The following is a 22,437-nucleotide window of genomic DNA, read 5'->3' on the forward strand; positions in this document are numbered from 1 at the left end:
CCTGATACTGTGTAGTATTTCCAGCACTAAGTATCTTCTCTGATGTTTTAAGTGTTTCAGTTCAGTATCTGTGACTATTTCCCTCTCCCCTGAGGTCTCTCTGTACAGGTCCCACGGAGGAGAAACAGTCTCAGATTTCAGGCAGCATTTGCCTTTGGCTTAATTATTCCCAGGTAGCTCAGCAGTAGCTGGCACAGGAACCAGGCAGATGAAGATCTACCCTGCTGTAAAGGAAACCTCACTGTGGACTGGTCCTTTGCTGCCTGTCCAGAGCTGGAGGGAGGCAGCTCCCAGGGGGAACAACAGGAAAATAAAGCGCCAACCACACAGTTTGTCACACACTTTTATTCCACTGGGGAGGGCTTGATACTACTGGCCATAAAGTCTTTCATAGCCATGAAAAACACCTGGCCTAATGTTGAATGCATCAGTAAACAATGCAAAACACAAACCAGAGGAGATGAATAATTATTTTCTCTCTAGTCCATCTCCCATCTGCTTGTTGTCTTCTTTTGCTCAATTTCTATATCAAGTTGTGGGCAGATTGGAAGTGAAAACAGGTAGGACAGCACGCAGAGGAAGACAGGGAGGAGGGGAGAGGGAATCCCTGTGGGTGCAGGCTCCCCTTCCCACAGGGGTGGTTCAACTTGTCCCTGATCGCTCCAAGCCCCTCAGTTCCAGCATAGAGGTTTTAACTGCTACCCTTCAGCTCAGCTGTGTCTGTTTGCAGGGCAGTCTGAGGGAGTCTATGAGGGAGTCAAAAGCTGGTGCTTGGAAATATGGCTGTGATGTGCCAGAGGGCAGGGGATGTGAGCCATGCAGCCAAGGGTGGCACGTCAAACCACGCAGCCCAACCCCGTGGCATTTCCCTTTCACAGCCCCAAGTAAGCAAGGCACAAAAATGTACCTGTTTCAAGCTGCACCTGCTCTTTGAGTCTTTGCTTGCCAGAGCGAGTGTAACTTTAGGCACAGGAGTAATCCCACTCACTGCATTTCCCTGACGAGTGAGACTCCTCAGTTAGGGTACTTGCATCACAGTCACTGTTATTTGGCTGAATGAAAGGACTCTTGACTTGTTCTCTCTCTGAAACAGAACCAGAAAGCTCCTGACAGTGTGCCTGGTTCTGATGTGGAAGAGAATGGTAATGCATTTCCAATCTGGTGTATGAAATATTCCAGGAAAACCCAGGATATTTGTAGAATGTCCTGACCTATTCCTTAGAGCTAAAAATTAACTTTCATCCCCAGAGAATGACGAAGTTTCAGGACACACCTGGGCTTTGAGCCTTTGCTTGCCAGGGCAAGCGAAACTTTGGGCACAGAAGTAATCCCAATCACTGCATTTCCCCACATCACTCACTCTAACCAACCCAATGAACTCTTCTCCTTTCTTTGGGAATGGAGGACAAAACTGACACTGACGGATTCACAAGTGAAGCTGAGTGACACGAACCATCCAGGAGCTGTGGAAGATTTGGGTAGCTGGCCTGAGGAACTCCTACTGCCAAAAGGAGAACAGAGCTGTCACAATGGACGACACTGGAGATGTGAGTTGCCAAGATACTGGCTGGCCCAGGTGATGGCACAGGATACACAGATGTGCACATGAGGTTGTTGCACTGGCTAACATACCTGGGATATTCAGGAGTGGGGCACACAGGACCCCTCTGTTGTCAGAGCGTTCATAGGTAACACTGCTGCACCTACTGCACCCAGAGGGTGGGTGTTGGGATGGGAGGAGAGGTAACACAACCTCCTGCCACAGGTTCAGAGCTCTTCCAAACCTCCCTGTGCACACTGAGCAATTCACTGGGCTGGCAGGGAGGGAGAAGGTGTGCATGTCCCTCTTAGCTCTAGTGTCACAACTTCATACAGCATTTTGGTGGCCAATTGGGCCAAGAACAGTGTAGGAAGTCCATAAACATGGGATTTTCTGCCAGACTCACACTATACAGCTTGGGTCCAGAAAGCAGAGGTGGTACAATGGGCCCATGCAGATGCCAGGCTCAGTGGCATTCTCAAACACATGCAGTGAAATACAGGAGATGATTCACAGCTTTTTTGGGATGACAGTTAAGGGAGAGCCTATCTATGCCATAGGGCTCTGGAGCACAGGAGACCAAGTGCGAGATGCCTCCCAGACTATCCCATCTCACTCTGCGACAGAGGAGCAGAAGGTCAGGCAGATCAGGAGAAGCTTATATGATAAATCTGGCAGCACCCCTTCATGGAGAGATGCAGAATATTCTCAACTTGACACAGGACTTGGATAAATCTCTTTAGTAAAGACCTTTAATCTGAATGTGGTGCATCTGGGATGGATGGATGGATGGATGAATGTTCTCCACCTCCCAAACAGAAACAGAAGTGGTGTGCCTTTAGCAGTGGTAAAGGCAGTCAGTCTCTGGGGCTCACTGAGCCCTTGGCCTCTCTACACAGAGCTTCAGCTTACTACACAGAGCTTACTATCCCAGCACCAAGGATGGGTGCTGTGAAGAGCTCAACTGAAGTAATGATCTGTGTTGAAATCCCATTTACTTCCCCCAAAATACCCCCTGGACTTAAACAAAATGGGTTTGATTTAACTTCGTGAATAGGAGTAAAAGGTTCTGTATCCCTTTGCAAGACTGGTACCCTGCTGAGACCTTTCCTACTGAAGGTTGTGTTGAGATGCCAGACAGCTCAAACTCAAGTGACTAACAAGGGTTCATCAGTCTTGGCCATGGGGAGGAGCAGAAGTCTTTGGCTGGGTGAAGACCTGTGAGCACATGGGAAACCCAAGTCTACAGTGCCACACAAACCTTGACTAAGAAGCAAAGGGGCAGAATGGTGAGTGATGAGTACAAGACCCAGATCAGCAAAGAGCAAAGTGATCACCAGCCCCGCTTGCACCAGGACTGTCATCCCTACTGAGGCTTGTGATCTGCTGCCCATCCAGTAGAAACTCCTCTGGATGCGATGGGCAGCTTGTCAGACCTCAGGCACTCCAAAAGCCAGGTTGTCCCGAATCATCAGTGTCTTCCGAAGGTCTCGTTCCATGATCGGCCTCTGTGTTCGCCACTTATGGGCTTCCTGGAGTCCTGGCTCAAAGTAGTAGATGCAAGCTCCAAAGCCCACCAGGATAAGAATGGAGATCATCAGATACACGGGTACAAACCAATCCAAGAAGTGGGGCATGGCTGCCAGAGAAAAAGAGAGAAAGCTCATACAGTGAGAGCACCCAAAAAAACACCTCCACAAAGATTCATCACAAGACATCTGCCTCATCAGGAGTGCACAGCCTCCCTGCAACCCTCCTCGCAGCCCTGCTGCACCCAGTTCATGCTCGGTTGCACACCAAGGGACCTCATCCATTAGGAGACGTCAATGCTTTTGGGATCATTGCTGGGACCGCCTCACAGAGAGGGAGTCCTGCTCCTGCCACATAGAGGTGGTTGAGCCTGCATGCCCCCAGCCCTTCTGCCAGTGATTAAAAGTGGGCAGCTGCTTCTCATCTCCTGCTTGAGGGAAAATCTGCTTCTCCTGACTCTCCATGACCCCTTTAGATTCCCAGTCTGAGCTGGTATGGCTTGGGACTGAGCCCTCCCTTGCTGCATCCCTATTTAGTATCCTGCTTTGCCTGGGCTCAGGGACCTTGCAGTGCTTGGTTCAGCACCAGTCCGTGAGCAGAGCGCGGATTCTTCCACCACTTCAGCCACAGAGCAGCAGGATACACTTACCAGGAGCAGCCGATCTGCCTTGCCAAGATCTCCTCACCACCCAGGAGCGAGGTGAGTCTGGAGCAGCGTTGCCCTGGGGAACACAAAACAACACACTGCATGATCGCTGTTGACCCCGTGCAAAAAATGAGCAAGTAGGAAGGAGAAAAACATTTCCTTGTCCAGCTGTCAGGGCTGAAGATTTCTGGAGGGGTGGATGGATGGGGTCCCAGCCCCGACCCTGCTGGTGCTCTGGTACACTCTCCCCACGATTATGACTCTGCTGCTGCTGTGCTCATGTCATGCACCCTGACTTGGGGCCATTTAAAATCTGTAATGACATCATGTTTGTGCCCATCCTTTATTCTTGTACTTTGGGAGGGAGGGAGCAACCCACATTGCAACTCTAGAAGTGCCCAACTTCTCCAACTCCCTGCTACTTGCTCTTACCAAAACACCTGCCAAGGTGTGAGTTGTGCAGGGACAGAAAAGGTGAATGAGAAGCTTACTCCCCAAAAAGCACAGCTAAAGCCTCCCTGGGCACCAGGGCTGCTTGGTTTTGTACTGTGAATGTGCTACTTGTTACAGGTTTTGGTGGATTAAACCAGGACTTTGGAAATCATAATGGTCCCGGACTCAGGCATAAAATTGCTGTCCTTAAGGGAGGCTTTCTGTAACCTTCACCACTCAGTGGGAGTGATAAAGTGCCCCTTGACTTCAGTTGGGACAAAGTAAGGGCAGAGCTGCACCCATGTCAAACTCTTGCTTTTCCAGACAGCTGAAAGCTGTCACCTGCAACTGTCTCCCAAGTCACCTCTCTGTCAACAACCATGTGTGCCTACCTACCTAGCGTGGGGGAGATAAGGGGAGGCTGGGGAGAGCTCTGAGTATCTTTATACTCTTCACTGCTCCTGCCCCGTAACGCTGATGCCTTCTCCCACAGTGAGGGCTGGGGATTTTTCTTTTTTTTTTTTTATGTCACAGCCATCAGTTGTTTCCAGTGTACCCAGCCCCATGTATTTGCTGGACATCTCTTGCAACAGGAAGGCCTGTAACAGGAAAAGTGAGGTTCATCTTTACCCTCTGAATGACACCTTTTTTGTCACAGGATTAGATCTGAAACAAGCTGCAATTCTTATTACCATAAGCAAGAAACTACCAGCTCTGGAGAAAATGCCTGATTTCCTCCCACTGATTGGCATGGATGTAAATATTTATCTGTTCTCCTTGCATGACAGGGGGGACCTCACTGGATTTTGCCTCCTTCTACTGTGTTCTTTGATTTTCAGCAGTCCTAAGTTTTGCTACATGTGGTACTGCCACTACCAGAACTATACAGAACTAAATTTCTGGAAAACTTTTTCTGTCTCTCTCTCAGTGATTCACATCTCCCTTTTGGCAGGACCTTGCTCCACCTAATCAAGTGTGACAGGAGTGGAAGGCTCAGCACTGGCCACCATTTGACCAGAGCAAAGGGGCAGTCTGAGTGCTGCTCCTGCTTCTTCCTGGCTGCCTCTGCCTTCCTCAGGTAAGTAACCAGTGGAGAAAGCTCCCACCACAGCTTGCAACAACATCACAGACGTTGTGGGGAGAAGTGGGACTTCCCTCACTCAGCTCATCCTAAAGGATGAGGGAGGAAATTCCTCAAAAGGAGCCAGGTCTGAGCTCCGTGTTTGGCCAGAAGCCCCTCAGCACAGCTTTCCTACATGCTCTGCAGAATTAGCTCCCTCACACCTCCTGCATCCCCAGCTGCTGCTGCAAACAGCCCAGGGGGCCAAGGCTGCTGCAAACCGCTTCTCCAGAGGTGCCTCAGCTGTTGATACTCATCTCCAGCTGGCAACAGCAATGGGTAGGGTTAGGGACCCTGGGAAGGTGGCTTTGGCTCGGAACCCCTGGGGTGTCAGGTGGAAAGCCAATAGCCTCATTTCCTTCCCTGATCATCTGCTTGCAAGACATGGGAGTGAAGCTGCCATCCAAAAAAGCAACAGAATAAGAAGCAGCCCTACAGACTTCCCAGTTCATCCTCCCTCCATTACTGGCAGAGCCAGCATTTCCCAGCTCCTTGCCAGCAACCTATTCTTCTGTCTACTTGCTATGCAGCCCTCACCTCATGCTGCGGCCCCACACTGCTCACCCATCCCTGCCCCCGCAATGAAGGGTCCTTGCCATGGCCAAGCTGAGTGCTGGACAAGGTGTCAGAACACCCCTCAGCCTCTGCAGGGCTGGCCTGGTGAAGTAACTTGCTTTTGTCAGGTGGGTGAGCAGATTTTGCCTGCAAATGCTGAAAAGAGGTAGTTCCATTCAAAGACATCAGCTTTTTGGAGCAATTCTGCAGAGACTAAATGTGCCTTAACCCTTGCTGGACCTCAGCATCCTGATGCTGATCTCAGCATCCCATTTTGCTGTGGGGCATCCACATCTCCCTAAAGTCACAACAGAGTCTTTGGTCTTTCATCTGAAAGAGTGTCTCATATAGGTAAGCTGACTGACCCTTTATAAATCCATGTTACACGTGTCACTCCAGCTGCTCACCTTCAATGTCACCCCTGGATCCCCCATGCCACCTCGGTTACCCTCCAAGGTGCCGTGGGTACACTTGTGATGGGAACCCCGGGCTCCCTGCAAATGGCAGAGCAAAAACTGCTTGGGAGAAGCTGGGAGCAGGGTGCCAAGACACAGGTGACTTTGGGTACAAAACCCTCCCCTCTGCATGGCTGGGAGCACAACCCAGGCTGCAGTGTTACCAGCCCCGTGCTCAACACGACCACAGAAGATTCCCTCAGGACTGGGCAGGTTGCAGCTTGAAGCAAGGAGGTGCTGATGACCGGGGACCCAGACATGACATCGCTCCCATGCACCACATTCCCGACAACCACCCGCTACCTGCCCTGCCACTTGCCACCTACTTCCTGACACCTGCCACCTACCTCCTTCCACGGGCGCAGGGCAACGGGATGGGGCTGCTCCTTCTGGCATCTGCCGGGGCCCGGCCGGGATGAGTCAGGCGCCTTTCCCGGTCAGGCAATGCCAGGGAGAAGGGACCCGGCTCCGGGAGAGCTGGGTGACAGCGAGAGGCGACAGTCGCGGATGGGCGGGAGGCAGGCTGGGAGGGAGGGAGGGATAGCGGGAGCAGCCGTGGCGGGCGGTGGGGAGGACACGGATCCAGTACCGCGGCCTTATTGCCCACCGGGGCTCCCGGGGGCTTCCCCCATCGCCTCCCCGGCAGCGTCAGCCCCGCTCCAGTCTCCCCAGGGCACCCCATCGCCGGCCTCCCCCTTACACACAAGGAGGAACCGTCTGCAACCAACTGCATCTCGGAGCGAGGAGGGGGAGCATTTTAGCAGCGGTCGCTATGGCAACCAGCCTCCCCAGCTCACCCGCACATGGTACCCGAGCCAGAGCCACGGGGGAGGTGACCGCGGAATGCTCTCCCTCCTCCCGCATCATCCGCAGCCTGGGCTGCAGCCCTGGAGGAGGAGAAATGCCTGGGCAGACGTGCGTGAGCTCGGGCTGATGGAGATGGATGGGATGTTAAGGCTCCACAGATTTATCAGCCCAGGGTCTAGGGGCTGGTGGTTTGTCAGTGGCAGGATGGAGGCAGAGAGAGGGGGTAGAAGAGGCAGGGAGGTTAGTACTCCCGTTAAGGGTTTCATGTAAAAAGAAAATAAATAAAAAATAAAATAACCAACACTTTGACCAAAAGTATCTTACCTCAAAACTCAGAAGAACATTGTTACCTGAACCACTATTTTTGCTTTCAGTGAAATACCTTGTTTCCTGAATCCACACCTCATTCTGTCACTGCTGCTGCTGACAGGAAAGGTTTTATTAAAACATTTTCAGCTTTTCAGCAGCCCAGAAATGGGGACAAGCAAACTACTTTGTTTTTTTGATATTGTTTGTGGTTTGGGTAGGTTGTGGGGGTTTTTTTGTGTACACATGGAAATTTACACCATGACCCATAAATTGTTTAATGAAAAAATGTCTTAACAAAATCAAAACTGTCTCCAGCTCTGAGAGTTACCTGCTCTCCTGCCTGTGCTCTCCAGCCTTGCCCACTTAGTCTCTGACAATTAAAGCCCTGCAGATGTGCCACAGGGGATGGTTATAAAGGCTTGAAGGGTTAATAGTATCCACCAAACTGAGCCCCAAATTTGTGCCAACTGCACTCCTCTGCCCCAGGAGCTGTGAGATAGGAGGTTTTGACTTCCCAGTAGGTTGTATTTCAGGCAAATGGCTTCATCCCCTCCCCAGGCAAACCTATGGATGGTGACAGAGCCCATGTGCACTTGCTGGCTTCAAGAGTCAATGCACCCAAAAGGTCTGTCACCTGGTCATCCATCAGTGCAGAGACAGGGCTGTGCTGGGAGCCATGGGAGCTGGCTGGCATGCTCCATGATTTCCTCTTCACCCTCCTTTTTTCGTCCTGAGCCCCACATCTTCCTGACGTAACTTCATAATAGCTTAGAAGCATTGAATATAGGTCTGCAATCCCTCTGTACCTAGCAGGATATCTGCATGGAGGATCAGATCCATTAGGTTTAGCTACCTGCTTCCTGGTTTACTCCAGCAAGGTGGGCACTACAGATGATTGCCATGTACCTCCAAAGTGGAGCCTGCAACTGTGCCTTCATTTTAACCTCATTGAAGTTCAGTCATGATACCCACCTTCACCATCAGCACAGTAATAGCTTCATTAATCCCACTGTAGGGGGAGGAAAACACAAGCCTCACAGTTTTGACCATACTGGGAGAGAAAACTGTGGTTTGGAGAAACAGATTTTTAAAAAATAGCGTTGAAAGGATATTGTTTATTGTGTCCCCAGAGCAAACCCTAAGGGTAGGCAAACACGCAGTCAGTCCATTTAAGAGGTCATAAGGAAAACCCCTTTCCAGGTATGCAAAGAAGATAGAGGGAGATCAGAGGTGGCTGGCACAAGGTAGGAGATTATTCATTTCTCCAGGTGACCAGTCAGTGCCAGAGCCACAGGCCACCGGTAGAGCCTGCCGGGCCAGGCATCTTCCTGGACACTGAGCCAACATGTGTAAGATCCCCACAACATCCCCAGCCAACTGTCCCAGCTCCCTGTCCTAGGTCACTCCAAGGGGACACCAGAGCCAGTGTGTCCATCAGTTTGCAACTTCTCCCTGCATTTAAGCTCGGGTTTAATGCCAGCATGCTGGTCATGCAGTCCAAGCCCCAGAACAGCAAGGGTCATTTATTCCCCTAGCTCACTCCCCTGCCACGCAGGCACTGAGAGGGCATGACAAGGAGAGGGAACCACCTCTCTCTGCAATCACCACCACAGCGGTGGGCTTGTGCAAGTCACGACATGGCAGCCTCTCTTGCTTCAAGCAGAAACTCCCCCAAGGTGAGTCTGAAGAAGCAGGAAGTAATAAGCACTGGGCTTTGTGCTGCCAGAGCTGGGACACACTTGCAGACCCCGTGCCTCCACCACAGCTGCTTGCCGCCTGTGACAGGGCTCTCAGGTGCTGTCGCATCCCTTGGTTTCCAACAGGAGCTGTAGCGGCGAGACAGCTCCAGGCATCAACGTGCCAGTACAGCTCAAACTGCATGGAAACGCTTCAGCTGCACTTCACCTTTCCCCTCGGATAATGCTGCTGTGTGTCACTCAGATCTTCCAGGCACAAGCACATGAACATCATTCTGCCCAGTGCCTGGGGGGTTGTCAGTCCCCTCCGCCTGCCTTGGAGGAAGCCCTGGGTGGCTGTGCACACATGAGCCCCTCAAAGCCGTTTGCCCCAGAACATTTGCTTACCACCAAGCCTATGACTACCCTCCACATCTCTGGGCAGCCACAAATTCACATGCATGATGAAGGTGAGCGTGGGGTTGCGTTTGATGTGAGAGGGTCACGCAGCCAGAGTAGAAATCATGAAACCCTTTCAGACAAAAGCCCTGCCTAGAGAAAGAGGAGGTTGTTGGGCAACCTCAGGCACACACTTAAGTGTGGTTAAGTGTTATTCTAGCCTTTCCTAAAAAGTTTCTTCACTGTTCTTTAGTGTTCTTTATGCTTTTATCAGCACCTTGTGAGATGATCAAACACAGGTTGATGCCTGTTTAAGGTAACACCAATTTCCCAAATATTACTCTCCCAAGGTAGGTAGAGGCATGGGAGAAGGCAAGCTTATCAAACTTGCCTCTCCCAAGGTCCACAGTAGAAGACAAAACTCCAGCAAGAGTCACAGAAATGCTTCCCTGCTCAGCAGCTGGAGGTGAGGAAGCTGCTGCAGGATGCAGAAGGCACACTGGATGTATGGTAGGGCATTAGTCAAGGATACTCTGGTGGGAAAGCAGAGTAACCCACCTTCTGGGTGCTACTGCAGCTTCAAAAAAGGTTTAGCCAAGTTGATCATAAAGCTAAAGAAATGTGTATGACAAGTTAAATTAAAGAGCAGAATGGAAAATGCTTTGGGTCTAACAATAGCTGGGAAGAGTCTCTGCCAAAGGAAGCTGAAGTTGCCAGCAACATATGTGGAAATGTCATTAGTTTCTCTAATAATTTGCACTTGCTGCAAATGATATAATTTTTGTCTATCAGTGAGAGAACAAATCCAATCAAATACATGTGAGTTCGTATCCTTCAGGCTTCCCAGGAAGGACTGAGAGAGGTCAGCCTGGAGCCAGTGATGAGTGGCCAGGCTACATCTCAAGAACTAGTGCTGAATGGGGTTGGAAAGAAGTCACCACTGTCAGGAGGTCTGGGAGCAGGTGCTGAGATAACTGGGGCCATACTGGGGCATGTGCTCTTCTCTAGACCATCTCCAAAGCCTGTCTCCTTCATTCCTCTGGCTGCTTGGGGAGAAGCAAGAGAGAGATCCTGAGATGCAGCCACTGGATGAGGCATACAGCAAACTGGTCAACGATACACAAGGCCAAGGTGTGCTGTATAGTATTTTTTGTAGTGGCTGGTGCTGTCCTGCTGCAGGAGCAACTGCCCCAGGAGCAACCTGCTCCCAGGGAGCACTGGTGATGGCCAGACCAAGTCTCGCTGACGTTAATTGCCTTTGTTGGCAGCACCAGAGCATCTTCATGTACAATACACTTCTACCTATTTTTGGAATAGCTTGTGCTACCAGAGCAAAATCAGCCCGCAGAGTAAAATCAGGAGCTCTCCATTTCCATGTCCTATCCTGGTCTCGTCCTTCTGTTTACCCTGGCAGCCAGTGCACAGACACCTCTGTCTAATGTCTCCTGCATCACTCAGAAGCAGAGATAGACTCATTAGTCCCACTTTTCAAACTGGAAATGGGGTGGTGAGAGGTGAAACATCCTCACACAGTCACACAGTGATATGTAAAATACACTCCAGCCTCCAACACCAACTGTGTCTCATCCCTCTCCCCTCTTCTTCTTGCCAAGCTACAGAATTAGACAAGACCCGCAGGCACATTGCCACCCTGAGTCTCCACCTCCTTACACCATCGCTACCATGAGAAAGATTTTTTAAGTGCTACTCTTTGACAGATCTGTTTTATACCCATTGGCCCATGGGTAAATAGCCAATAAGGGTGCAGGATATGATTCCTGTTCTCCCCTCTGGTTCCCCACTGAGTTGAGCTTGCACTGCAGGCTTTGCTGTGGAGCATCCCTGGCTGCATTTCAAAGAGGGAGGAAAGCAAAGTGAATCTGCCTGGCTTAGCTCACTGTGCCAGCTGTTAGGCAATGGCTTTGCATCCCAGGAGGAAACTGGCTCTGCCAAAGCCTGGACTTTGTGGCAGGAACCATCAGCATTTCCGCTGCCCTGCTCCAAGTCACTCTGAGGTGGTCTGTGTACTCAAGGGTCTTTTGTTAGTAAGGGGCTAAAGGGGAAGGCATCCCCCTGGCAAAAGGGCACAGTGAAGATGCACAGAGGAGTGAGCAGGGTGAATCCCTGTGTCTCCATGGGAAGATGGGTGTCATCCCTGCAGCTGTAAGTCTGCCAAGGAACAGCCAAGAAACCTGGCGGGGACAAGGAATAATAACTGGGGGATCAGTGGTAGCTCATCTGGACCCACTAAATCTCCACACACACCAGTTGTGAGAAGGAGGAAGACTGCAGTGAGAGGGAACAGCGAGCATGTCCCCAACCAGACACTGAAGACACTCAGGTCCTTCTGTGAGGCCAGAGAGCAGGCAACAGGGAGTAGCAGGGGGTAGAAAGAGCACAAATACCTTTTAGGTGGGTGCCAGATTTTTCCACACCATCAGCAGCCCAAAAGAAACATTGTCCCACTTGTGCTGTGCCTCCCCCCTGCCTGGGAACCAGCTCTTGTTATTTATCGCATCTGCTTGCTTCCCATCTTTAGGACACGGCTGCCCTGGATTCATCCTCCCTTCCCCCTACCAAACTCAAAACCAGCCAGAAATATCCTATAATCTCTTCTGCTTCACCTGTAATTTGTCTCACGCTGGCAACGAGCGAAACCGTCTGCCTTTGTCAAGATCAAAAAAGCTGCGGCAGCCATGTGATGTCAGCTTACATTGACCCCCCCTCTCTCCCCTTCATCTCCCTTCTCCAGCTTGCTGCAAAAGGGGAGATGTGTCTTCATTCTCCTGCAGCCTTCTTCCTTCCCCAGCATGCCTCCTGCCACTTGGAGGTGCTCTGGTGGAAGGGGCAAGGACAGACAGCCAGCACCAGCAGGCAGCTGAAGGGGTCCTGGACCCCCTTTCTCACACTGAGAAGTTGTAACCAAACTCAGGGATAAGGCAAAGAATAGGAGATGCAGCAAGGTGGACCACAGGCCACCGAGGTACACTGGACCTCTGAGGGCTTTACATCAGGGCACATCATCTTCCTGCTCTGACCCTGGAGTGAGAAAAGCTCAGCCTTCATAACTGCAGTGCTTCTGCATGGGCTCCTTCCAGCCTGCATCAACAGCAGGGGAGTGTGGGGCTGGGCAGAAGCCGACCAGCCAGTGAGGAGAGGGAAATGTGCCCAGGAAGAGGCAAGATGGAGACTGAAGCTGCTTGAAAACCTTGCATAGAACAATTCAGTGTGCAAAGCTAGGCGCTGCTGCCATACAGTGTTAGGGAAATTCCCTTCCTTCTAACAGTCTTTATAGGATGAATGTATTAACTTTGTGTGCTGGTTTAAAGGTAAAACAGCAGGAGAAATGAACCCAACTCAAAAGAGATTACGAGTCAGAATTACAATTTAATAAAAAAAAATCAATAAATACAATTATACAGGCGAACAATTGGTTTTAACCCACAAAACCCCAGATGTATAACCTGGCACCCTGGGGCATGAACAGAATCATGTTCGTTGGCCCCTGTGCTGAGCCCCACGTGGTTCCCCTGAGTCCAAAAATAAAAGGAGAGGAAAAACCTGTTGGTGAGAGTGATGCTTGCAGTCTGGTTGAGAGTGGTGGACACAGTCCGGTTGAGGTTCTGGTCCTCCTCTGGGTCCCATGAATGGTACCAGAAGTCCCAAGACCCCAAGATTATATACACACTAATGTTCGGGAAGGCATGTCCAGCACCTCCCCAGGGCAGGGAGTTCCACCATGGGTGGTTGTGAGTAGTGGGTGTGAGGACAGGAATATCCTCCTATCTCACAGGCTTCTTAACACCCAGCTTATAGCCTGAGGGGTCAGGTGTGCTCTGGATAGCTGCTCCAAATGGTCTATTGTTAACAGTTTCTGGAAAATTACGTAGAGGGTGTAGAATACACAGTTTGGGTTACACCCACATAGTGATGAACTGGTCCCAGCTGCTCTAACCAAGACATTTGCCAACAATTCTCCCTCATAGTTGGCATTGGTGAGGCCATACCTCAAATCCTGTGTTCAGTGTTAGGCCCCTCACCACAAGAAGAATGTTGAGGTGCTGGAGCATGTCCAGAGAAGAGAAATTAAACTGATGAAGCTGAGGATGTTTAGCCTGGAGAAAAGGAGGCTCAGGGGAGACCTTATTGCTCTCTACAACTCCCTGAAAGGAGGCTGTAGTGAGGTGGGGCTTGGTCTCTTCTCCCAAGGAACAAGCAATAGGAAAAGAGGAAACAGTCTGAAGTTGCATCAGGGGAGGTTTACAATGAACATCAGGGAAGCATTTCTTCACTAAAAGGGGTGGTCTGGGACTGGAACAGACTGCCCAAGGAACTGATGGAGTCATCATTCCAAAAGTGTTTGAAGAGGTGTAGATGTGGCACTTAGGGACACAGTTTAGTTTTGAACATGGCAGTGTTGGTTCATTGGTTGGACTAGATGGTCTTAGAGGTCTTTTTAATTTTACAGTTCTATGATTCTATGTATTAGTTCACATTATAAACCGTAATGTAAGGAGAATTTTACTGAAGCCTTTGGTATAGTTCAGCCTTGACCAAGCGAATGGGCATCTGGTCATGGCAAGGACCAGGGGTCAGCCAAGCCCTGGAAATAAGGGCTTTGCTCCTCAGAAGCTTAGGCTGTCCATGGACAGCCAAGGTGAGGCCACCATCCTAATCCTCAGCATCTCTCCAGCATTGCCTGACACCACCTGTATGCCTCAGGCACGACTGATCCCTGGGACGCCTGGATGGCATTAGAAATACTTCTGCTTTGCAGTTTTAGCATGATTAGCCACTTTTGGTGGTCAGTCCCAGCGTGTGGTATCCGAGCGCTTGGGGGGCCCCGCGCTGTACCTGCACTCTTCAACTTCTCCATGAGAAGTGCAGCGGCAGGCACTGATCTCTTCTCTCTGACGATCAGCGATAGGACCCGCGGGAATAGCCTGAAAGTGTACTGGCAGAGGTTTAGGTTGGATACTAGAAAAAGGTTCGTCAGGAACGTGGTCCCCAGGGAGGTGGTCACAGCACCAAGTCTGGGAGAGTTCAAGAACCGTTCGGAGGACGCTGTCGGGCACATGGTGTGCCTCTGCGGGCCGCCCTGCGCAGTGCCAGGAGCGGGCCCAGCACAGCCCCGTGGCTCTCTATCCCGCAGGACATTCCCTGGCTGTGTTCCCGGCGGCCCCGCAGCGCCCCCTGCCGCCGCCCCCTGCCCGCCCGCTCCAGCGCGCGTCTGCAGCCCCGCCCCTCCCGCCCCGCGCTACGTCAGCGCGACGCGGCGCGCGGCGGCCATTTGAATTCCGGCGGGCGGGCAGGCGGCGCCGTCTGTGGTGGGGATGGCGGTGCTCAATCCCTTCGACAAGCTCCCGGAGCTCAACTCCGCAGTCCTCCTGGTAGGTCGCTGCCCATCCCCGCCGCCCCTGCCCCGGGCCAGGCCCTGCGGTCCGAGCCCGCCTGTCCCGTGCGCTCCGCCGGCTCGGGCCGCGCCTCAGCGCGCCGGGCCCGCCCCCCCCGCGGGGATTGGCCGCCCGCCAGCGATATGCAAATGTGCCCGGTGTGGCCCCGCCCCCGGGCGCGGGGCCGGGGGTCTGTCCTGACCGCGCTGTCCGTCTGTGCCCGCAGCTCGTGGGCTCGGACGAGGAGCTGCATGCAGAAGCTGGCGGAGGCGATGCTCCAGGAGAAGAGGGACTTCAAGATCAGCATGTGAGTTGGTGGGGAGAGGGACTCGCCGCCTGCGGATGTGACCCGAATTCACGGAAAGCTACTGCTTCAGAAATGCACGCACCGAAATTGGTGAAAAATGCAGGTTCCGCCCCCGTGGCAGTAGCCGGAACTGCAGGGCGCTCGGTTCAGAGAGAAACTTCTCTCTTGCGAACGCTAGAGAGCACCGCTGCCCAGATGTGGCCGCTTCTGCAGCGGGCAAAACCCTTCTGGCCCTAAGGGCAGGCGGCTTGGGCATGCTTGGAAACGAGGATGGAAGCTCTTCCCACGTTCATGTTCACCATGTGCATACCGATGCCCTTCAGATTTTACACAGATGTTTGATTACTAAGTTGGGAGGATATGAGAGGAACACAGATATTTTTTTTTTCCCCACCTGAGAGAAAGGAATACGCAGAAATTGAACATCCTGTGACAGAGTGGGACAAGTACAGTGCTTGCAAGTACTTAAAACCAAACAAGATGTCCATTGCCTTTGGTGCTCATTGTAGCCATTTTCTAAGTTGTGTGCTTTTCCTCCTCGAGCTATTAAGATGAGCTTGAAATTTTAGCTTTAGCTGTGTGACAAGTGCTGTCTTAAAAGCTTGATTAACTAACTTTCTATGATAAAATGTCCTTGACAGCTCTCTTGCCAAGACCAAATGAGTTTAGTCAGCTCTTCAGAAGGTGTTTGTGTTATTTCGCTGCTGTAATCCGTGGCGATGCAGTAAAAACAACCTGAGCGGAGTTGCACCGCTGGCTAATTGGGGCCACTGTACTGCTCTGATTGTGGCATCTTGGATGTTTGTGCTAACTAATAGCAAACGAATTACCCCATTTTCTGTGCGGAACCTGCAGCCTCTGCTGAGCTGTGGAATGCCAGAACTAGAAGGCTGCTGGTACTACGGCTGGGTAACTGCCCAAAGGCACAGAATCGTGTGCTTGTACTACAGCGCAAGATAAGTCCCTGTGTTAATACCACATATGAAAGCAAAGTCCTTTACAGTGTTTTTGGGTTTTTTCCCCCCACTCTGTTACTTTGGGATTATACACATTACAAAGAAATATGGTATCTTGTCTGGCAAGTTCACCTGCCAGGTACAGCTGTTGGGAGAAGAATTGCAGGGCTGGGTTTTTTTTGTGTCTCTTATTGCTGGGGAAAAAAAGAGTTTCTGCAGCACATATCTGGAGGCTGCTGACATCTAGTCATTTTGGTTTAAATATAGCAGAATTAAAAAAAAAAAGGCACAGTGCTTTTCTCGGTTGCCTTTTTTTTCTTTTTCTCCAGACAATGAGATGATGTTTTCACCACAGTGTCTCTCTAAATTTCAGCTAAAATAATATGCTTGTTTCTGTTGCAATGTGTCTTTCAAGCTCATTTTGCTCATCTCTTGTGTTAGTTTTAGAATGGTTTTGTTAAATTGTATCTTCCCAATATGTAAGAAACCAAACACCTTTATTTGGAGACTGGCAGACAAAACTACAAACTACATAAGATTAATAGAAGGGAATGTGTACTGTGGTTTGTGGCTGCTGGTGAAGACTGTGAAGACCTTAAGACTGAATTGCTAGAAGTAATATTCCCAAAGAAGATCAGAATCAGCGTTTCTCTCTTGGCTTCCAGAGAGGAAGTAGGTTGTGAGAGTGACTAAACTTCTGGGATTTTTGTTTGTCCAATTTAAGTTGATCTTCCAAAAAAATGAGGTGCTGATAATGTTCTTCCCTGTGGAAGGTCCAGTTATGCCCTGCTGAAACCTTTTTTGTTGGGTTTTTGGTTGGTTGGTTGGTTTGCTTGTTTGTTTTGTTGTTGTTAGTTAGTTGGTTGTAGTTGTTTGGTGTTTGTTTTTTTTTAGTGGGAAGAGACACAAAAAGTCCCCACCCTGTATTTCTTCCAGCAGCTGTATCAGCAGCAGTGGTATTGTGTAAGAGGACACCTAAACTAACCTAATAGCTCCTGCACAGTGAAAGGGTTAAAAAGGGGGTAATGGTATAGTAGCAGCTCTTTCTGAGTTATAGCTTCGTCTATAAAGCTGTAGTAGTGATAAGTTTCTGGTTTAAGGTTTTGCTGTGCCTGGAAAGGTAGACTCTCCCATGTGAGCATATGAGCAGAATCTCTGGAATGTGACAGGAAAGCACTGATGCATTTTAAATGGAAGTTGGCAGCGAAATATACCAGTAAAGCATTGGGGTCCACTTTGTTAGAAAGGCCTCTTCATAACAATTAAAGAAAATGACTTACCATACAGCTCTGTGCGGACAAAATGTTTCCATGAGTTGTTATGCTCTAATAAGCTTCCCATTATAACGAGTCCTGCCTAGTGATTACCATTGTGGCTGTCAGCAACTAGGAGTGTGCCGAAGATACGAGAGTACCACTTAAAAATCACTGTCTCTTCAATTACCACGTAGTTATTAATTAGCGGGTTTCCTGGTAACTTGCTACATGGTGAAATTCAAAGGTTGTGTGGTTATGGGTAAGTGGATACTGTCTTGCCAAGCTATTTGGTTAAACTGGGAAATTTATTATCTTTCAGTCACATTGCTACATCCCTCCCCTTACCTTCAGAGAGAGATCACCTTCGACCCAGGATAGATCTGATTGTGTTTATGATTGACATCAAGAGCAAGTGCAGGTAAAAGAAGTGCAAAAATATGAGAGGGGGAACTGGTATTCTTTCTTGGTTTGATGGCTGAATCTACATTTTTACTGTTGGAACTGCTGAATAGTGAATTTCAAACTCAAGACTAGCTGTGGGGTAAGAGCTCAGTAATATATACAGTGGCTTTTTGGCCTCCAGCAGTGGATTAGGAGTGAACTGCTCTGTGCAATAACATGCCTGTTGTGCACTAAGTTGCCGTAGCAGAGAATGCAGAATTTATTTCTGGATCTGAATATGCGATGGTATGAGCTGAGCCTTGGAAAGATGCTGTCTGTAAAATTAGATGGAAATGATGGTGGTGCCGTGAAGTTCTGTAATATGCAGATGGCTGATGTGCACTGGGCAGTGCTACCTAATAACCAGCCAGTTGCTGCGTCTGTGTCCCCTTTTCACTGATACTCCTGGTCCCCAGGGATCAGCACTGCTGATGTCTCTAGGCAAAAAAGAAAGGTCTTCAGGGATTGATCCTTTTTCTGTCATCTTGTGCTTATCTTTGTAGAAATTATATTTGTGTCCCCAGGCAATAAGTAAAGACTTGCTAAGGCACAGAAGTCAGCATTTTATTACTTACTTAACTTGTGACTGATGATCCTGGGCTCTCATTTACCAAAAATGACAGGCCCAGCTGCATACTTACAGCACAGATGGTGCTGCAGAAATGTGTGGGCAAGCTCTTCCTGAAAGAGCCAAAGTGGTGCTGAATCTCATTGGATGTTAATGAATTCGGATGCTCAGTGTCTGTAAGTCATGGAGGACACTGTTCAAACAAAGACTAACTGTTGAGTCTTGAGTAGAAAGGATATGTTATGGATTATTCAACAGCTGTGGGTATTACAGAGGTCTCTGATGTCATGCTTTTAGCATAAAGCAGAACTCTGCAAGCTCACAGATCAGCAGATGTTAACATCACTGGTTTTCTAATTGTGCTTCTGAAAGTTATTCCTATTGTCCTTATGCTGCACTGGTTTAACCTCCCTGTCCAACTGGATTGTCTGTACTTTTCTGACAGCTTGAAGAATGTCGAAGCTTCCCTAGCTTATGTGGGTGCCAGGTTCTTCCTGGGGAAAGTGTGCTTTCTTGTCACTGGAGGTACGTATGGCACCTCTTCCTTCTCTCCAAGCAGCACCACTCACTGTTCGTTTTCTTAAAACAGGGCAGTGACCTAACTTGAAATAAACCAAAGGAAACCAGTGGCTTTGTCAAAAACTTTTTTTCAATTATGTCTGAACTCATCTACCTTTTTTTATTGTTTTCTTAGATAAAACATTGTTCTCTTCTCTCATGCTCACTTGCTCTCTCATTTTTTTGTTTTGCCAGTCAGACCTCTCTTCTCCGTCCCTAATCCCTGAATATGATTTGTGTTATTGATTCTTTTTTTCCTGTGGCATTGCGGAAGTCTGTTCTGTCTGCTCTTGCAGATCTGCCTTAATGATAATCTTAATGAGCACTGAGGGGCATATGATACTGTGATAATAAAGTGAATCTAAATAGATGAGCTACAAAGCCAGTATTGTTTTAATACAAGACTGGTATTCCTGCTGTGTACTGTCTGGCCCTGTTGTGCCTCTAATCCTTCTGATTCCCTGCCTCAAGGAGAGAGGATGCTTTCCTGTGTACCCTCCCTGCTTCAGCTCAGAGAAACTGGAGTAGCCAGACTGTACTGCTCGGTGTTGAAACAGAGGTGCTGTGTCCCTGGAATTTGGGGATCTGGAGGTCTAATTCTGGGGTAGTGAAGGAGTTTCAGCATTGTCTTGTCCTGTGGCTCTCACGATAAAGCGAATTTCTTTGACAAGACCACTCTGTGATATCACATGACCCAGCAGGACTTTGATAAGTGGAAGATTCTGCCCGTGCTGATGGTGCACTGATCCCTTATTCCAGCTGTTAATGTTACATTAGCAGTAATGTGGCAATACTGTTCCTGATTATATATTATGAAATACTTTTGTGCTAATTCCATTTCAAATCTTTTATCATTCTGTTTGCATTGCTCACTGTTGCCTTGTCTTCTATGGGACTCTCAAGATTAGCTCTGGATCATTTTTTAATTGTGGAATTTCCTGGTACTTTTCTTCACTGATTGCTGATTATGGGGCTTGTAATGTGGAAAAACTTTTTTATAGTTGGCAGGGTGAATTGTTGCAGCATTGAGATAAATGCCGTCTCTAAACTGGGAGAAGCCTACTGCAGTCCTGTGCTATTCTGTGAACTGGAGGTAAGGTGTTTATTCGATGTCTGGAGGGATTTCTGAACTCCACTGCTCTGTGATCCTTAGGAACATCATTACATTAGTAATAAATACATGTACATACGCTGCTGTCCTGCTGAGTGTCAGAGACCAGACTGTTTTTACAAAAACACAAGAGGTACAGGAGTCTGTCCTTGAATTCAGCCTTCTAGTAACCTGCTCCTTACTGTGCTACTTCAAGGCCTCAGGGAGCCAAACCTAAACTAAAAAAGTCATTCCTGGTGTGCTAACCCTTGGTGTGCTTGTTCCTTGCCGTATTTTTTCTTCCTGGGAGCCCCTGAGCTGTTATTGCCGTATGACTCCCTTGCCCATGTAATGCTTCCTGTTAGCCAAACTTTGTGGCTTCACTGACTGCTTTGCCATCTGATATGCCACTCTTTCCAATTACCTGCTTGCTCTGAAAAGCTGGAGGGAGAGTTTGGCGTCCAATGGTAGCACACTTCACTTTTCTGTATATTCATCGTTCCATCCTCAGAGACTGCTTCCTTACCAGCAGGTAGTACCTGTGCCTTTGGCAAGCCCTTCAGGGCTGTCAGCTGGCAACACTGTACCTTCCTTGACATTAGGGTTGTAAATAGGCCTGTTTGGGGTTTTCTGTAGCTAGCCACTTATTGCCTGCTCCTTTCTTTTATGACTGCATTTCTTCTTTTCTATTGATTAAATAATTTCTCCATTTTGTTTCCAGTTGGAAGGCGTACGAGTTGCCACTGCTCAACGACTTCTCCGAATGTTACAGATCTGTGCTGGTCTCGTACCGGGATTTTCTGCCTTGTCTTTTAGCTTGCTGATGAGGAACTCTGCTGATGATTAGCTTCTCGTTGTGATAATTCAGCCACATTTGTCAGATTTTTTTTTCACTTCAGGCATTCAAGCTGCTGCAGTTGGAATCACACTGGGGAGCCTTTTTGCCTGACTTGTCACAACCACTCATCCAGAACTGTTCCTAGTTGCTTATCTCTCAAGAAAAGCTTGATTCCTATGCAGTGGAAAACGTATAGGTGCTGTGGGGAAGGCAGTTTGAATTCGGGATTCTTATCCATTATTACACCTGAACCCCATTTCATGATCAAGTTTGAGTTTCATCCACTTGGCTAGTGGCCAGGAACTACATGTTTTTCTCAGAGAATATCAGAAGAACAGGCTGCTATTTCCAAAGTTCTAGGGAAGAGGCAGCAGACTCCTGCTTCCTTCCAGTTGAAATACAGCACCTTGGACTAATGTGAAACCTTGCTGCCAGGTTTTGTCCTCCACCAAGAAAGGAATTGTGAAGGAAGGCTGGCCCGCAGCTTCTACATAGACTGCACTTGGCAGTTAATAATCCAGCTGTGTGAGCATCTGTGTGTCAAAGGGCTCAGTATTTCCATGCCTGATACTAACTGAGGAGGAAGGGACTAAAGAAGATAATCTAGCACTTTAGCTTTCTTTTAGATCTTTGAAGAAAAAGACTCCACCTGTCAAGCCCGGGATAGCTCCAGCAACCCAGCCCCCAAGGCTGAGCAGAGTTCAGATGCAGCAGACTGGACCACAGCAGCACACAGAAAACACACATCTCTGTACGTTTGGCACATGCTGTGTATAATCTCTTTACTAACAGGTTCTTATCAGCAGTAAGTCATACCTTATTCTTTCTGCAAGTCTTTAGTGTTTGAGAGTTCCAATTTAATAAAATGAGTAATATTTAATAGTTGTATGCTCTTTGTTATGTATGTGGCACAGGCAGTAAAAGCTGTGAACACTTGCTCTGGTTTGCCCTGGCAGCAGGGCTGGACCTTGCTGGCAGCTCAACCCCCCAGTTAGTTTTTGTGCTGCACTGGTGGCTTCAGCCACGTGGTGGTGGCAAAAGCTTTCCAAATACAGCGCTTCCTGTACACCAAGTTGAGCCACCTGCCAGAATACAGTGTTTCTTGAGATGCTGGGATTTTTCTTGCCCAGAATTGCATGCCAGGTAGAAATGAAGCCTAGAGAGAATGTGTTAAACTCCCCCCTGGCTCAATTTATTTAATCCCTAATAGTCTGCTTTAATGTTCCTAGGTGGAGAGCTCTAGCTGTGTGCGCTGTTTCGGTTAGCTTGTTTCTGACATCTGTCTGTGAGCAGGAAAAGCAGAAAGCAGCACTGCAGGCTTAATCAGCTGTGAGTGTTGGCAGTCTTTGCAAAGACAGCTCAGCAAGGCACAAAGCCTGTATCCTTGCTCAGAGGACACACAAATCCCAGCTCCAGTTGTATTGTTGCTGACGGGGGAGGGCTAGGTTGTTTTTCAGCTGGAACAAAAGAAGCTAAACCATTCAGCTGTGTTATGATGCCCAAAGGGGCTGGACTCTGGCTAAAACCCAAAGGAGAAAGACATGTGCAAACTGTCGTGGCT

At 49.0% G+C, this 22,437-nt stretch overlaps 2 protein-coding genes across 2 annotated transcripts; one reads left to right on the forward strand and one right to left on the reverse strand.

Moving 5' to 3' along the window:
- Positions 1 to 329: 329 nt before the first annotated feature.
- On the reverse strand, positions 330 to 7,019 carry SMIM45 (small integral membrane protein 45). Its single transcript, XM_050325431.1, has 3 exons — positions 6,626 to 7,019; positions 3,720 to 3,792; positions 330 to 3,179 (listed from the first exon to the last, which is right to left on the reverse strand). Exon 3 carries the CDS (start codon positions 3,175 to 3,177, stop codon positions 2,971 to 2,973), a length of 207 nt encoding a protein of 68 aa, XP_050181388.1. The 5' UTR covers positions 3,178 to 3,179; positions 3,720 to 3,792; positions 6,626 to 7,019; the 3' UTR covers positions 330 to 2,970.
- A 7,783-nt stretch (positions 7,020 to 14,802) lies between these two features.
- On the forward strand, positions 14,803 to 21,756 carry CENPM (centromere protein M). The gene is given in 7 exon segments (XM_050325429.1): positions 14,803 to 14,859; positions 15,089 to 15,112; positions 15,114 to 15,169; positions 17,701 to 17,799; positions 18,836 to 18,915; positions 19,950 to 20,041; positions 20,760 to 21,756. Coding segments are annotated over 7 exon segments (534 nt in total). The 3' UTR covers positions 20,886 to 21,756.
- Positions 21,757 to 22,437: the final 681 nt, after the last annotated feature.

This window comes from Myiozetetes cayanensis, unplaced genomic scaffold, assembly GCF_022539395.1.
Source record: "Myiozetetes cayanensis isolate MyiCay16 unplaced genomic scaffold, myiCay2020 scf3, whole genome shotgun sequence".
NCBI lineage: Eukaryota > Metazoa > Chordata > Aves > Passeriformes > Tyrannidae > Myiozetetes > Myiozetetes cayanensis.